Source organism: Lissotriton vulgaris, chromosome 11, assembly GCF_964263255.1.
Source record: "Lissotriton vulgaris chromosome 11, aLisVul1.2, whole genome shotgun sequence".
Classification (NCBI taxonomy): domain Eukaryota; kingdom Metazoa; phylum Chordata; class Amphibia; order Caudata; family Salamandridae; genus Lissotriton; species Lissotriton vulgaris.
In genome coordinates, this window is record NC_141699.1 from 253242177 (window position 1) to 253260564 (window position 18388).

General features: G+C 42.5%; 1 protein-coding gene and 1 non-coding gene across 3 annotated transcripts in view; both read left to right on the forward strand.

The window, feature by feature from the left end:
- Window positions 1–1726: 1726 nt before the first annotated feature.
- The window catches only part of SMTN (smoothelin), a 1042724-nt gene continuing 1026062 nt past the window's right edge, over window positions 1727–18388 (forward strand). For both annotated transcript variants that reach the window (XM_086943175.1, XM_086943174.1), the window contains exons 1-2: window positions 1727–1864; window positions 5813–5925. In XM_086943175.1, coding sequence (XP_086799301.1) covers window positions 5875–5925 — 51 coding nt within the window. In that variant the 5' untranslated portion in view covers window positions 1727–1864; window positions 5813–5874. The remainder of the gene's footprint in view (window positions 1865–5812; window positions 5926–18388) is intronic.
- LOC147679595 (U4atac minor spliceosomal RNA) lies at window positions 18230–18354 on the forward strand. The gene has a single exon (XR_015302020.1). It is a non-coding gene; the product is annotated as a U4atac minor spliceosomal RNA (small nuclear RNA).

The following is an 18388-nucleotide window of genomic DNA, read 5'->3' on the forward strand; positions in this document are numbered from 1 at the left end:
TTGCCCTCTTGCCCTGCCTCTATCTCTCACCCTGCCTATATCTCTCGCCCTCCTTCTATCTATCTTTCGCCCTCACTATCCATCGCATCACCACAGCATCACTCACACTATGCGCTACCACAGCATCACAGAACGCCACAGCATCACTCGTCGCCACCACAACATCATTCAGAGCCACCACAGCATTACTCAGGGGCACTACAACATCACTATGCGCTACCACAGCATTACTGAACGCTACAGCATCACTCGTCGCCGCCACAACATCATTCAGAGCCACCACAGCATCAATCTGTGCAACCATTCAACAACAACTGATTCAAATATGTTCTCTCAATGTTTCAAACTTTATTACAAATGTCACAAAAAAATGTTAATATTTCACTTCTGTTGTTGTATTTTCATCACAATAAAATACACTAAACATAATCTTCCAAAAAGTTATTTGCAAAAGTTTAAGCTATTGCCATTATAAATTACAATAACTTTTATTTAAGTATTAATTATGGAAAAAAATACAACCCATTGTTATTTTTAATATTAATACATCTAAGTCATGTAAATACAACACATATTGCATTACAAATGCTGTAGGTGTCACGTTTCCAAAAGTTAACACTATTGGCATTGTAAATGACAAGGTTAATAATTTCGCTATTTTCAAAACAAAAACATAAATAAAAAAATTGTCGTTTACAATACTAATCTAACTTTACTAATGCGAGACCTATTGCATTGCAAATGCTTGTTTGTCACTGTCTTCTCCCGAAACCCGTTTCTCTTTCCCTGTCTCCTTGCCTTGTGAAGTTATATATGTGTAGACACACCCGACTTAGACAGAAAACTCTCCGTTTTATAGACTTAAATTGTCTTTATTTTATCTTTCTACAGCTTTAATCTTCTTCCCACTGCATGGAAAAATTGAAGTACCATAACATTTTTTCTGAGATTCCCTCTTATCTCTTCCACAAGTTGGAACACGTTTGATTCTTCATCAATATTTCAGATGAACAGTGCCTCTTAATTGCATCTATAACGTTCTTCATTTGAAAGCATAGGGCGCTTAATCTAGACATCCCAAGCCATAAATCGAACCAACAACAATCATCTGTCCCCCTCATTGTAAAGTCACTATTGGGTAGATTTACCAGCCCCTTGCTCCACTTTGCGTCACTTTTAACATGGGAAAGGTGATGCAAAAGTGCGCAAAGGGGCTTTGTAAATCTGCCTCTATGCCTCTCAACTGGACACACGATCCTATAATTTGGCCATACTGTAATATCGGTGTGGAAAACAACTGTCCGTCATTTGGACTCACGAAGTTATTCCTTTGCACCATTACCCTGGCTGTATGCTAGGGGGTGGCAATGTTTTCCTAGTCCATACGCCTCTTTTATTATCAAGGGTGTTTCCACCTCTGATGCTGTTTCTGCGTCGGGAAGAGATCGGAAACCAGACAGGTATCCTGTCTGGACAGCTCCCCACATCCGCCCTGTAATACTTACGTGTGTCATATAATGGGGAGCATGGCACAACTGAAAGACTCCGATCAGGCACAACCAAAAGACTATAACTTCCGACAAGCTTTGCGAAGAAAGAGGCGTCTTCAGTCAAAAGGCGGGCCTGGGAAATTTAATCCAACCTATCGAGACAGGTGGCGAGAAAAAGTGGGCGGATACAGATGAAGGAAGCGCGTTGCTATTGGTGCGGCGGTATGCGGTGGGCTGGCAATTCTAGGTGCCGGATGTAAGCGGAGATTGTGACTTTAGTCCGGACTGTGCAATCTCTTCACTTAGTTCGGAACTGGAACTGCACGAGCCCAGCTGGCGGGGGACTGTTGCCTGGATCCAGGTGCCCGAGACGGGTAAGCAAGCGCGAGAAGAGGCAAGGCAGCGTAACAGCAGCAAAGGCAGATACGAGAGATTGCGCGAGCCAGGTTGTAGGAATGCAGTAGCGCGAGGACCAACTGCCTCCGAGCCAGACAGACAAGTGGAGTGCTTGAGGGACAGCCTTAGGAGAAGAGCTTGAAAGACTGGACTTTTTGGTGAAAGGGGGAGGTGGAACTGTCTGAGGGTGCAGAGAAGTTGGATTTTGTGTGGTGGTGGGACAGCCTAGGCGGTGAAGAGTGCGAGAAAAAGACTAAGGGGCGATAACTGCGTGTGACAAACTAAAGGGGGGCGAATGTGTGAGATATTATGAGATAAGCCATAGACAAAGTAGACAAAGTAAAGAAGTGACGTATGAAAGAGACCTGTTCAATAAGGGGAAATGAGTATGAGGCAGCCTCAGGCATGGGACCTCGGGTGACAGCCTCTGCAGCGGAGAGAGACTGATAGAAGGATAGTGGTGGCTGGCAGCCAGACTTAAAGGAGTAGATAATGAGAGCTGATTGGAAGGGGTTCTTAGAGAGTGGGGGACTTCACGTTGGTGTGGATGCTGTGGTGTGGCATAATCAATCTCAGGGGAGACTAAGGAATGTTGGAGGCAGACTGGGGTTGGAAAGGTGCGAGAAAGAATGAGAGGAACTGAATGTGTGAGGGATACTGAAGTGATCCAAAGTGAGAAGAGTTAATGTGAGACCATTTAGTGAGGGGTGACTGTGAAGTGTGTGAGACATCTTCAGTCAAGGGGCTATCAGAGACGTCCATATCTGAGGAAAGTGTGGAGGCAGAGTATAGGGTGTGAATAAGGCAGACTGAGAGAAGTGGGTGGCAGACAGGTGTTTAGTGTGAGGGACTGATTGAGAGGAGTGAGACAAAGGGGCATTTTAGGAATGGGTTAAAGGGCGTATGAAGGAGAAACTAAGGGCAGTGTGGTCATTTCTGGGGAGACTTGTTAGTGTAGTAGACAGCCTAGCAGTGGAGAGTGTAAAGTGCCAACTGATGAGAGTATGAGAGATTGAGTGGCAATAGAAGGGAATAGAGTAGGGTGGTATAACAGCTTTTTGATCTTTAAAAAAGTATCTACTCTAGGTAGTAGGCTTTAGTTGGCTTCAGGTGTCGAAAGGCACAGACCCAGAGAGGTAGAAGTCAGTGAGTTAGTCTCTAGAGGTGTGAGTTAACATTAGATGCCGGGGAATTCATAGGGTTTAGTGGAGTGTGCAACAGCCTGATGAATTCTTACAGGGCTGGCATGGATGGACAACCCCAGAGCGCCAAAAGGAGTGTGCTACTACCTCTGACGGGACAGTATGACAGTTCTGCGGTGTATATACAGTGGTTTCAGAGAGGGAAAGTAAGACTGCCTCTGTTGAAATGAGACAGCCTCTTGTGTGTAAGGGATTCTGAGACACAAGAGGATAGGATGCTCTCCTGTGCCTTTCATCTAAAACGTTTTAGGTTAACTGGATTGAAGTCTTGAAGGGCCACAGACGAGCATTGCTGGTTGACTGTGGAGTGGTACCTCAAGGGCTGTTCTGCAATGCCGGAGTGCTGTAGACAAGGAACCATCCAAGGTGCATAAGAGAAATGTTAAATCGGTGTGTGACGGACAAGTTCCTGGTAGAATCCCAAGGAGTCCTTCTGTCCAGTTGAGTATGAAATGAGTGTAGAGACTGGATTTGAAAATATAAGACAATCCAAAAGAATTATGAAAAATAATTCAAATAATGTGTATATCTGCAATATATCCAAAACAAACTGCAGCAGAAGGCATTTTAAAGAGATTGCGACATAGCAAGAGATGCATAAAATGCCATGTGCTAGTATGTAGAAGAGATCCTGTTTAGTGTCTACGAGACAGCAGGCAATAGTATAACCAGTCCACTAGACATTAAAGCATGCAGTATTGCATAAATTATTGATGGTTTGGTTGAGAGTTTGCAAGCTTGAGGCTTGTGTTTGCTTGTTTTGGGGGCCATTGGAATACTGGACTCTCAATTGAGCAAATCAATTTGCTTAATTAGAGAGAGTGACTCCATAATCAACCCATTTGTTGCGATCAATTTAATCAGACTATTTTCATATAAACAGCCAGAAGCCATGTCAACTATACCCTGCATCATCTGTGCAAAAGAGTTGCATCTTTTATTGGAACAAGCCTGCACATGTTGACGAAGAACTGACATTCTGTTTGTTGTCATTCTTATTGTCATTTGGCAGTTCCATTGTTTACAATCCGCCGAATGTGTACAGATGTTATTTTAAAGCATTTGGGCCATTTCTAACACGCAAAAGGGTCAAAATAGCTAGATTCAAAATAGAATAGTAAGATATACTTCACAAAATGCATTTTACTCGCATAATACATTTTCATGTCCCACATAAGTACTTCCGTGATGCATAATTTGAATCTGTATAATTTTAGCGGTCCCTATAATCAGTTGTGGGTGTCATAGAAAGCATTGCAAGAACATTCTGTAAAATACCTGTTTCTCATGTGAGATTGAATAGGGAAGATGTTTCTACCACGGCAGGTAGTTCTTACGGAGCAAATAAGGAAAGCCTGCTTTACAGAGACAGAACAAATTCACACCATCGTTACTTGTAGGTCTATTCACGTGTAAGAAAACTCAGGGGCCAGGGCTCGAGTCGGGATACCACGAGGGTGGACGGCGTCCCCCCACTTATTTTGCTGGGAGCTCGATAACTGGAGCAAATGGGGCCACAGATTCACTCTAGGCCTCTCTGGGCCGAGATCTCGCCCCAAAGAGGCCAAAGAGTGAATGTGTGGCTCCATTTGCTAAGGGGTGAGCGAGGGGAGGCAATGAGTCTGATGGTGCAAGCCACCTTTCGTGACGTCACTTCATGTCATGATATCAGCGTCCCCCCCACTTATTTTTTTAGGACTTGTGCCCTGTTTGTGGCTGATAGCCAACTGCAGAGAGCTGTATGTAATCTGCAGGCCTCAGGTCGAATGCTGACGAGGCCAACGCGGCCTGTATTCCTTCCAGTGTACCATTCAATGGGAGTACCATTCAATCGGGTAATCACACCACTTTCAGGTCCAGTAGACAATTCGGTTTGTGCTATATAAATATCCGCGTAATAACAAACAAGAGATTAATAACAACCATGTTGCATCTGCAGTTCTGTAAAAGACCTAGTGTCTAGTACTGCAACTTTCCCAGGAAGCTGTCGGGATGTTCAGTAATCGGTGTCAGCAGTAGCTTCAAGCTCGATGTTGGAAAAGCAGCACTCTTAATGTTTGGCTGAAAGGCAAAGGAGCTGGCGCTCCGCCTTTTGCAAAGTTGCATTCCTCTCATTTCTCTACGCCCCCACGTGAGTATAACGTCCAGGTGAAGGGCCCGGGGATAATCTCTTTCTCCCTCATATCATCACTTTCATAATATTGGCGTCCTAGCCGGTGTTTATAGCTTATTGAGAACACGTTGGACAATCTCACTAACATAAAAAGCAAAACAAAAAAGAAATCCTGTGTTTTCGCTGTGTTGGTCCTTGACTTGTTACTTTATCTCTCACCACCTCGTTTGGCGCACTGTATGGTTTGACTGTCTTACAAGTGGCTTTAGCTACAGATTCTGAAATAGAGAGGGTTTGTCTACTTGTTTATGACATGGCTTAAAGTTTCTTGCTGTGTGATGCTTGGCAAAGCTCCTAAATACAAATTTTCAGAGAAGGATTTCCAAATTATTGCACCTTACTATTTTAGTGTCTGGTCTCACTCGTCGGTGCCCCTTTCTGTGGTTTTCTTTTTCACTAGTAATGGGATTAATGAAAAATACATGGATTTAAAGAATGGGAGAATCTGTTCACCTATGCTATGCTAGTTTAGTGGCCCTTGGTGGTGGCAGTTGATTTTAAAATGCATTACAATGAACATTTTCTGAACTATTCTTTCTCTCCTCGCATAGAAAAAACAAGGTTTCCCTTCTGTTATTTGAAGCCTGACGTGGCAGATTTCCAAAGGGGCAGCATGTCTGAGGAACTGTACTCCAGTATGGATGAGGGTACCCTCCGCAGCTTGGTAAGTCAGGCATAGTATATTTGTGTCACAGCTACTATGCACTTTGTTGCTCAAAAATCGAAAAATATGTGTATTAAGATTATTTGGATGAGCTCAGCTGGGTTTTGCAAACTTGCAAAATATGGCGATTTATTTGCAGTAGGTTGTCGTGTCTTCAGTAATTTCATGTCCTAAAACCTGCTGGTATTTCAGTTTGCTTTAGGTTTTTTGGCAGATGCGGTTATTCATGTCTCTGCGATTACGTATCAGAGCTCAGCCCACTAGCGCCTGGACACTCCTCTGAGTAGCCGCACGCTGTACAAATCACTTATTAATTCATGTGAACACTATCCATCCATGATTAAAATGTGTATTTTGAATATTTTTACAAGTTATTCCACGAGTGAACCTGGAATTGGTATTCAAATATTCAATCATGTACATTTCTAAATACATTTTATTCGAAATGGATACAGCTTTGTGCAGTTCCGTCCATGCTCTATTGTCGATCATATCCCATTAGGATTTTTTTTAAAATTAAAAACCCAATAAACTATAATGTTCATTTGGTCAATTCTTCATTATTTTTTCCTCTGACATTTTGATACTACCCACTTAGCTGTGACAGTCATTTACATTCGCTCATCATGACGCTGATCCCCCTTACTAGATATGCTACAAGGTGTTCCTAAAACATTTACACTGCACGTTTAAAACGTACAAATTATTCAATAACATGGTATGAGGTTCCTAGCCGCAAGTGCACACCTCTATATTCAGTGTTTCAGCAATTCACAGCTATTGGGAGCCTTCTTCAGGACGACAGACCCATTTAGGTGTTGATAATTGTTTCCTGTATTTTATGATTCCGTTTTACGAACAAGATGAATGATTTGTAGTCCTATACTCTGACAATTTCTCCAGCTCCGCTGTTATACTTTTTTGGGGAAAAATCTACTTTTATTTCCTTCTTTGAGATCGTTTGTAAATGAAAAGGCCATACCTGAACATGATGCAGACATGCCTTGTGTGTCTTATTTTATAAAACGATTATCTGAACATATTTTCCGTAGCACTGTGCCCAGAGCTGAAGTTATTTTAAACAGGTTGTCACTTACAACCCATACCGATTTTGTTTTTAAGTCTTTAGGGAAAATTCTGCAATTACGTTAAGGCAGAACATTGATGCACTCAGACCGCTACTCCAACAGATTAACTAGCTTCCCAGAATGTGAAATGGACTTGGGTCATTCACTGATTAACACATTTGAGTGGTTCCGTTTTTCTAAAGAACGTTCATGGAAGTGGAGAAGAGCCAAAACAAAGTTTGCATACCTGTGTAGATCGAATATTGTCCAGTTTTGTTAAACACTTTGTATGCTATTAATGTATCATGTGATTGTTTTTCTGTTTTACGATCAAGTTGCTTCGTGTATCCTTGGTAGTGTTGGACAAAACTACTTTATGCCATAGGTGAAATATGCTCTTTTTTAAAAACATGTCTACGTTGTGAATTTGTTGTACGAAAAACACCCAAATTTGCTTTGCAATCGAACTTTTGAAGCAGACAACTTTCACAGTGTATGCACTTTGTGTAGTTCTTTCTGTCTAAATCAGCTGCAGGGAGAACCACCCAAACTGCTATCAGAAGAGTGGAATGGTTCGTATATTTCTTACTAGATCTCGTTTCACGTGAAAGAACGACATAATTTACCCGAAACGCACAGCTGTCTAGTAGCTGTCCTTTTTTCTTCCACAAGTGAATTTTGTGTAATTTCATTGGAATCCTTCCACAGAATAAAAATAGTTTACCCAGTAGCAATGGCAGTAGTGCAATGAAGAGTGTGAATAATTGTAGTGAATTAATAGTTCACAGGTGTGTATTTTCTTTTCAAAATAGATGAATAAAGATTGAAGACTCTATAATGAAATTAAGATTATTTGCTAAACAAATTAAGAGTATTTGCATGCAAAATAAAAAACATCTAAGGGCTATTGTGACCACTAGGACGTAGAGATGACTACATGTAAGTTTAGCCATGTCCAATACAAATAATTGACTTTTGTATTTGAGACTTGGCCCGCAGAACTATGATAACGCGATTTTTCCCCCAATAACTTACAAAATGTAACAGATGTACATTTTATTGCTCAAAGTGCATTGTCCCTGGCGATCTTTTACTTGCAACACCAAATATATATCGGAACGTCTTTCTATACCTGTCGTAACCTCATTGTACAGTAGTTTGCAATATCTTCTGTTGGGTTATCACTAAACGTTCTTGGCACAGCTATACTTTTCTGTCATGATAACTTGATTTTGTATTGTGGTTTCATCTAGTAATAATTGTTGAAATGTCCATGATTTCGAGGAGTTTTAGCATACAGTGACACCTATGGTTTCATTTTAGATAGCTTTTTTAGTAATTGCTTTGTTACAATCGTCTATTGCTATGTTTTGACGTAGGAGTTTGTTAACGCTACGAAAAGGAAAAGTATTTAAAGTGACATAGAGACAGACCTCGAATTTAAGATTTGAGTGCATCGCACTTTGTACCTACTACATACACCAGATTCCCCTTTGGTATCTGTTATGTGTCAGAAAGTGAAGTTTGTGGTCCATAATCAGGTCCTATCTCATCCTTGTGTGAAGAAAGCTTGCATAGTTGATGCCCATGTGATACCTGTTCTTTATGTGTTTGGTAAGACTGCTTTGCAGCAGCCAGCGTTATACTTGTTCTCTCTGCTAGGGAACTATGCACTGCTGATGCCTGTGTGCTACTTGTGTGTATAATGTAAGCTTGAACATCTGATTCCTGTGAGATACCTCCTTTTTGTGTATACAAAGAGAGTTTCACCACTGATGTTACAGTGGTAGTAGCTCTGTATGTGTATGTTGTATTGTAATTGCATTTATATAGCGCATACTACCCGTGACGAGTTGTCAGCGTGCTTTTTCGGCGAGTAGCATGCTACTCCAGAACCCATAAAGGATTAGTGGTGAATTAGAATAGTGAAAATATAAAAGTCATTTGGGTGGTGGCTATGTTAGTCAGTTATTTGGATTAATAGTGATAGTGGAGGGATAGAAGAGGGGAAAAGGTTTGCATTTATATAGCGCTTGCTACCCTTGATGGGGTGTTGAAGCGCTTTTTCAGCGAGTAGCATGCTACTTCATATGGTTGTGGGTAGAGGTTGCCTAAGGTTTTCCAATATACAATCGTCAAAATGGGTGACTTTGCCAATATCTGTTTGTAGTGGTTCTAATCGAAATAGATAAAAACTTCACAGGAGAAATTAATATGAGAAAAGTTCAATTTCTTTACGAGGATTGATAAAGCCTTGGGTCTGGAATACATTTTTCGTTATTCACCAGACCTAGAAGTATTAATTTTTTGTTTAATTATCAATAGCACACGTAGAATTCTGGTAACGGTGGTAGTGATAATACTTGATAGAGGTGGTTGGCATGGTGGTGTTTATAATATACATGCATGACATAAAAAGTTGAATGCATGATGAAATGATCATTTGAGTGGTGAGATAGACCTTTTTGCATTGCAGTGCAGACATTCTTTAGAAGGCATAATGGTACATCAAATAGCCCATAGCATGCAGTGAGAGAGAAATGCTCTTCTGGTGTGTAGTGTATTTTAAAGAACTGGTAACAAAATAAATTGTTCCTATAAACCAAATCTCTCTGTAGCCAAACCCGAAATTGAGCTTAATCCATAGCACAGCTAAGGACTTTAAGAATCACAAAACATCCAAACCTGTTCTTGGTGTAGCAGGTTTGATATAGTTGTGTTTTTTTATTCATAGCACAGAGGTTTGATTCGGATGGAATTGAGACAGCCTGTGTCAGCACAATGAACTTCAAACCATCCCTATTTGTTTCAATTGATACATTTTCGGATATAATCTATATGCTGAATTTGGGTTCCCAGTGGTTTTCAAGGTCTGTGCAGTTGAAATTGTGTCTCTCAAGCCCTTTTAGATCCAAGCCATTTTTGATTTCGCCTGCTGGACAGCCCAAACAGTCTGGTTGCAAAAGACCGGTTGTGATCTTACAATGTGTTTACAGCCAGTCAGTTACTTATCACATTGGTTGACTTTGTCACTCATCTGCTTGCCTCTTACTTAGTGACTTGCCTTCCTCTTATTCTACTTGTTCCTCTATTGGATCGTACCCTCTTTACAATCATTTTAATTGGCTGACTTGTATCCTTCCATTGCTCACATTTAGGGAACTACTACTTTTTTCTTTTTCATTCAGCATTGTGCATGTCTGTTCTCGCACTTTCCCTCACGTTCTGCTTCACCCCTAATCCCCCCCACCCCTGCCCTGTTTTGCTCCCCACCCCTCCGTATTGGTGTGCAAAAGGACCAGCAACTGGGATGTTTTTGTTGTGGTATGGCTAAAGAGAATTATTTAAGGGTTGTTTTTCTTTTATATGCTGCATTCCACATATTGCATGAAAGCATAGCTTTGGCATAGCTTTTTATGTCACTGGGAGAATAGTCATCTGCTGCACTCACTCGGCTGGTGTCTGAGGCACAAGGTGTACTTAGCATGACCCTTATAGAGGCTCATAAATCTGCTCCCCGGGCTACTGCAATAGTCCAAATGGCTGCCACCAGTGAAAAGTAAGTTAGCATTTCAGTTTACATCCTGAGATTTCCTTATTCATTTTAAATTCTGTTTAGTTTCCTAAGTGAAAAGTATTTGAAAAATCAACAATGACATTTATAGAGACAGAAAACATTGAATTCAGTGTACAGTTTTGATATACAATATGGTAAGTTTGCTTTTCCTCAAGTATATTAAGATGTTTTTTTCTTTTCCATGTCTTAAACTATACTTTACAAACATTGACAAAGCCAATAGTTCAGCACTTGCATTTTAAAGGTGAGTCTTATTGGCTTTGTCAATATTTGTTGCGTTTTTAGTCTTGCTCTCAACCGTCACTTTAATCCAGTGCCAATCAATCACGTACCATACCTGTCTGCTATATCCCCTCTCTGATTTCCTCTGTGTGTGTATCCAGCATGGTATGTCACTTTCAACCATTTCCATGCTGTTTTGTTCTACTGCCAACAATGTTATTTCCTCAGATTTTTATGTGTCTCCTACTGAAAGCATGTGCACTGGAGCCCTCCATTGTTTACCAGTCGTTGGCATCATGGTCAATCAATCAACTCGGATTTGTAGAACGTGGCTAATCATCCAAGTGGATATCCAGGTGCTAGGGCACTCTTCTTTGCTGCCTCCTATTTGGCCATCATCTATTGGGCGTCTTCTTCCTTCTGGACCAAGCACCATATTATTTGGTGTCCGTTTGCAGCTTGCTTATGATTGAGGTACTATTTAATCTCCCCCCACCCATCCCTTCTCAGTGTTGTTTCTTTGCCCTCCCACCCATCCCTTCTCCGTGTTGCTTCTTTGCCCTCCCACCCTCCCCTTCTCTGTGTTGCTTCTTTGCCCTCCCACCCTCCCCTTCTCTGTGTTGCTTCTTTGCCCTCCCACCCTCCCTTTCTCTGTGTTGCTCCTTTGCCCTCCCATAAACCCCTTCTCCATGTTGCTTCCTCCCTCACCCATCCACCCACTCTCTGTGTTGCTTGCCCCCCCACCCACCCATTCTCTGTGTTACTTGCTCCCCCCACCCACCCATTCTCTGTGTTACTTGCTCCCCCCACCCACCCATTCTGTGTTGCTTGCTCCCCCACCCACCCATTCTCGATGTTGCTTCCTCCCCCCCACCCACCCATTCTCTGTGTTGCTTCCTCCCACGCCGCCCACCCATTTTCTGTGTTGCTTCCTTCCCCCCTTTCCACCCATTCTCTGTGTTTCTTCCTCCCCCCCACCCACCCATTCTCTATGTTGCTTTCTCCCCCCTCCCACCCCAACATCTAAGAAAGTCGTCCTAGAGCTCCCCGATTTTCAACTCTGGAACATATTGATTTAAACAGTACCTTCTTGTTCTGCTTGCCTCTTCTCACAACAAGGTGATTGTTGGTCACTATCATTCTCTATCATGATTGAGTAAAGAGCACTTTTGCTACTACTGTTGGGAAAAGGCTTCATCTCCTTTATCCACAATCAGTATAATAAATATTGCTCCCAAGCAAACTAGTGCCTCCCAGTCTAAGGCTCATTTATTTATAAACAAACATGTTCTTGCAGAAGCTTTGTACACTTGAACAATCTCCTGCATCAGATCTAGGCATCAGATATTTACATAGATCAACAGGGCGAGATAATTGGTAACATATTGCATTATAATTAAATTTACATACCTTGAGGCTTTAAAGCACTACAGGGCAATGCAGTGGCAATTCGGGGCATCTTTCCATATCACACAAGGCCACTCCAATCCACACCATGCCACAAAATGCCACTTCACACCACCCAAAACCTTCAAGCCGTACAGTGCCACTTCACACATTGCCACTCCATGCCACACATTGCCACTCCACGCCACACATTGCCACTCCACGTCATGCAATACCACTGTATGCTGCAGAGCGTCACTCTACTCCATGCCTGACAATGCCACTTCAATACAATCCATGTCACAAAATGCGATTTTACTCCGCTCAATGTCACTCTACTTCACGCCACATTATGCCAATCCACTTCACCTAGTACCTCCATGCAATGCCAGTCTACTCCGCACCATCCCACTCCATGCCACCCCACAGAATGACTCCATACAGTGTCACTCCACCCACTCAATGCCACTCCTCTCCATACAATGCAACTTCACTCCACTTTACCTCAGAATGCCACTCCACTCCAAGCCTCACAATGCCACCCACACAGGACTACGCCACACAATGTCACTCCAATAAAGCCACAAGATCTCACATAGGCGAGACATTTTGGCTTTGTCAATGCTTGTTCTATGTCCTCATGGATTGGAAGAGGACATTTTTATCTCTACAATGCGAACAGCTGTATTAAGTTGAAGCCTTGACCGTAAACGTCTGATTTACCATTGAGATTAGTTATTGTTCAGTGAGCCATTAGGTAACTGGAGTTCAAATTTGGTAATTCGGCCGCTTGAAAATGTACGTTTTTATACAGGTGGGCACAGACAAGAAATGGTTTATACTTATTTTTTTTTAGACCGTGTTACAAGATTTTTCTCATTAAGCGGTTTTGGTAAAGGCCCTATACCTCCACATGAGGGAGACAGCGCTTCACTCGCAAGAGCCCCCTGTACCTGCAGCTCGGATAGCTGGCGTGGATCCCAGTACCAATTGAGAGTGAAGAAAAGCAAGTTGCAAACGTCAATTAGCTGGAATAATTCCTTTGTTAGCGATCTTAATACTCCCGGCTGTTCTAGGAGAGTTTTAATCACCATTTGTTTGCAACACGTGTTTTATGTCTCAAATTGAAACATAGATGTAGGGCAATCATTAATTTGAGGAGGTTACCATATACCCCTGTTTTACGATTCCCTTCTTCAGTTGATTTCATGCTCGTGATTCCTGTAGGTATTCGAAAATGTGTCCCGAGTTAGAGTTCTGAGTGCTTTGCTCAGTTAGCTTAAAGGCAGAATTTCGCAACATATTTTCAGAATTTTATATGTCGTGCGAACGCCTACGCTTCGCAATTGTTGGAATTAATTAAAATTAAATCTGTTTCTCGTTGACGAAGTAAGGTTGCAGCCTCCGTTTCACTGCGAATATACTAGCCAAGGCCTATTTGAGTGGGGGTTAACCTAATGACGTTTTACCAGCTTGTAAGATTTGAGCATATTGGTTGGTGAAATTGCTAGCGTTGCTGTTGAGTGCTCTTTAAAATAAATCTATTATTTAAGACTAATGCCTTCTTTACTCAAAGCACAATGCTAACTGTTAGAAATGGGAACTCTGGTTGGCTAAGGCTTGCGCCAAAGCCAGGCAGAGACCACCACTGTAGTCAGGGCAAGGGAGTTACACGCCAAAGATAACCCCTGCTCACCCCTTTGGTAGCTTGGCACGAGCAGTCAGGCTTATCCCGGAGGCCATGTGTAAAGCATTTGCGCATGCACACAGCAGCAACATCCCAGGCACACTACAAAAGGAACTCCACGTGAGGTTATATAAAAAATATCCTTTGTATTCTCATAACACATTAGAATAGTAATCACACAATATACACTGTGCCAACTGGCACAGGCCAATATTTAAAAGGGATTATATACACATGACAGGGCCACATGGACCACTGTCAGAACCATCACAAAGCGAACCTAGTAAAAGTAAAACAGATCATAAACGTACAACCAGTAAACACTGCTAATCACTGTACTTAGCATCAGACTGTAACATAAACTACATTATGCACAGTATCACATCAGGCGCGAATTACATTCTGCGCCAACCTCACCAGCATAAACACATAATGCAATCCTCTCATAAGTCTAAACACATTATACCCTAACCTCCTAAGCATAACTCACATTAGGGGCATAAATCACACACTGAAACATAATCTCACTAGCATAAACCATGAAATGCATAACAACCTCATAATCATCAAAAACACATTTAGAGGTATAAAACAGGGTGCTTAAATCATACTACATACATTACATTTCCTTGCACTCTATAAATCACATCAGGGCCTGGCGCATTACAAACCTAACAGTCCCACTGGCCAACTGGCCATCTCAGAAAGGGGACTCAAATGCCCTGCGTCCAGAGTGTCAGGGCGCGCTGCCAATGCAGCGGATGTCCAGGTGCGCACTCTGGGCAGGCCTAAACGTTGCAGCTGACACTAAGTGCTGTGCAGCTGTGAAGGTATGGGGCAGAGGAGTGCATCTCACTCCTAACTTAAAAGGCATGTCCCCCAAAGAAAGAATAACCTAAACGGTGCAGCTGCCCACTACTTGCTGGGCAGCTGAGAATATTAAAATGAGTCATGTGCTCTCAATGTGCCCTTAGAACAATTGGCCACTGTTGCAGCTGCCCGTGCTGGTGCGGCACAGCTGTGAGTAGGGGAAGAGGCTTTTAAATCACACTGGCCCCCTCACTGGAGCACACTGGCTCTCCAAACAACTTGGCCCCAAAAATGTGGCAGCTGCCCTCTTAGCAAGACGGGGCAGCTGTATATCAAAAGAGAGCCCTAACATGCAGTGCCCTTTGGCCCCCCACTGGTGCATTTAAACAAATATGGCCCACGTTGGAGTCACACGGCTCTTGTAGAACATTATGCAAACGTTGGAGCGCATTGGAGCTCTAGATAGAACATACCCCCAAAAGAACTTGCCCCCTGGGTGCAGCTGCCCTCTACCAGCGGGGTAGCTGAAAGAACTAAGTGAAGGGTAGGGGGGCACAGGATACGGAAGAGCACTACGGAGGCTTCTAACTCAGGTCCCACTCACCGGAGTCTCCACGTGGCTTCCTGCCTCCTCTGGTCATGGGGATCTGGGCTGCTTCTCATGTCCGCAGGGCTTCCCTTCTTCTCTTGGGAGCCCCGCGCTGCTACCGGCGGACTCAGACGCCTCTCCTTTTTCACCCGGGCCCCCTCCTGGGACCCAGGACTCCTGCGGGCAAAGGCAGGGCTCTCCCTTGCACATGGGAGCCCAGCTGAATGGCCGCATCACTTCCCTGCCTTCTCCCGGGCTCCCTCCTGGGACCCAGTACTTCATTCTAGAGCCGCGAGGCTCCAGACGGCTTTTCCGGCGGCGGGCGGGACTTCCTGTATATATCCCGCCCAATCCCAGGCAACTTCGCCTGACTTGCGCTTTTCCCCCGGCTTCTCTCGTCATCGGCGGCATTATGCGGAGTGGGCACCTGCTTTAGTTTTAAACATAAGAAGTGGCATTAGCGGGGTGGGCACTCGTTAAAGCGATACAGTACAATTACTTACAACTAGATGGTATTCGTGCCTGTCTGCTTAAAAGTTTGGAGCATTTTACATCCTTAATGTATAGGTACTGTGTACAATTCAAAGCTGTTCCCCTATGGATGCATATATCAGTACAGGCAACACAAATAAGAAATGTCGACGTTTTGGTCCAAGATGATGAAAGGCCAATTAAACCTTTTTGAAGGGTCTTCATCAGGACAGTTAGGAGCAACCTAGTAGATGGAGAGGAGAACACCAGTCAGAAAACTAATGAAGGTGTTCGTGATATAGAGATACACTCCTACATGGTGGTCAAGCTACCTGAAATCCACTGCATTCCAGTCACCTAGATTTGATCTCCAATGTGAAGGCCAACCAGCTCCTCATCTATAGACAATGCAAGCGCCCCTTCATATTAGTCTAATAAGATCCAGTGTGTAATTGTGTTGAAAGCACTAGCACAAAGTCTGATTAATACAATATAGAAAACGGTGGCAGTAACAAATGACTGCATTACTCACCCTGTTGGGAAGGGCCTTGTGAAATAGTAGAACTTGTCACAATTACAGTTATGCACAGAGTGGCACAACTCAGCAAACGAGTCTAAGGGCCCAACAGAATTAATTGTGAGATGCGCCGGGCACATACATTTAAATATGTGAACATTAGCTGGGATGGCCAGTCACTCCTTAAAATAGATTTTTAATAATTTTGATCTACGTACAGGTCTAATGAATTATTCAGTATCCATCAATATGTAAGCAGAAAAATTACAGTGCTAACAATTGCTGATCTAGTATGTCATGCTGCCTGATTACTAGGCATATAATGGTACATAATAGCTGGCAACAATTAAACACAGTTATTGGGTCACAAAGTCATGCAATTAAAATACAAATTGTTCATTGTTATTACTACTAGACAGAGTTACAATTGTGGGAGATCGGACATCATTGTTGTAAAAGTTTCCTCAGTAAAAACCTACAAAGATTCCAAACTTTATTAATTACTATGTTGTATAGTGAGATTTGCACAGTAATATAGATCACATTGTAGGAGCAAGGTATCAATGCCAAGACCCTTGGTTACCCTTAGTCACATCATGTGAATATCTCCGGTTTATAACAACCTACGTCCAAATGACGTGTGATTCTTCATGTCAGTCATTATTAAGTAGGGACCCCTGCCTTCTAATCTCTTCGTACTCATTCAACTGGTGGGCTAAAGGGTCCTGGATGTGCATCCATTTTATTCCCGCAAATTGAGAATGTCAACCAAACTGCAACCCCTTGAGCCCAGAGTGGTCTTTTCTAACACTATCTGTTTTAGACTTTCAGCCGGGTGATTGAAAGTATGGAAGTGTTTCTCCAGAGGCGCCAATTGAACCTTGCACCTTATTCAACTACAGTGTTGAAGTATGTGTGCTTTCACATTTTGATGGATCTGGCCAATGTATAAAATCCCACACGGACAAATGATAGCATCTATAAAATCCACACTATTACAGTTGGTATGTCTTTTCAGTGTAAATGTGTGTTCATTGTGGTTGAATGTTTTAAACTCCATCGTCAAAACACAGGCTTTGCAACTTACCACATCTAAAATGGGCGGTGACCTGAGGTAAATTCCACAGTGAAGTTATGGAGGGTTTCAAAGAGCATCCTAGGTAGGAACTTACTACATGATCCTTAATGCTCTTTCCTTTCCTGAATATATGCATTGGTGGCTCCATCATGTCAATCTCATCTACCACTAATGCCTAGTACTTGTTAATAACCTGTCTTTTCTCACTGCTCCGAGTACAGTACGTCGTCACACAGATCATCCTATCTTGTGTGCCACCCACATGTTGTTTGGGTTCAAGGACTGCTTCTCTTAGGCCTTCTTAAGTAAGCTCTTTGGGCAATCCCTCTCTACCAGTCTCTTTAGTATGCCCTCCGACTCCCTAAAGCAATTCCTATAAAATCTGAGAAATTGCTCATAAGGCAAATTATGCCTCAGATTTCCAGGATGGTGGCTTGTGTAATATAGGAGCGTGTTTTTCTCACTATGTTTCCTAAATAGTGGGTAAAGTTGTCTTTCCGCTGCCTTGATGGAAATGTCAAGGAAATTAATACTGGTGGAACTATATTGAATCGTAAACTTGACATCTTGGAATCCATCATTAAGCTGCTGATGGAAAAGTTAGAAGTCTGTTTCATTACCTGTTCAAATCAAGAGGACTGTCTAGTAATTTTTTTTTCTTTAGGCGTTTCTTTCTCTCTCAGCGCGGCACTCATCTCATGTCAGCCGCACTGTTCAGTACTAAACAACGTTTATCCAAACACCAAATCTGTAAAACACGAGCCTCCCCGGGAAGAGTTTCAACCTTTGCAAATATGCAAATCACCATGGCAAGGAGGTGCAATGCATGATGGGCTGCATTACCATAGTGATTAGATCCAGTAAGCTCCTCTTCCTGTTGTAATACTATTCAGCAAGATTTTCATCTTTTACTTGGGGTTGTACTGCTGTTCAGTGAATGTATAGTGAGAGCAGTACTGCTAACACCTTAACAACACTTATGCTCCACTATTGCCCAGCTGTAAAAAGGTACACGATTTGGAACTGTAGTTCCATAGCATCAACAGCTATAGTAACAGT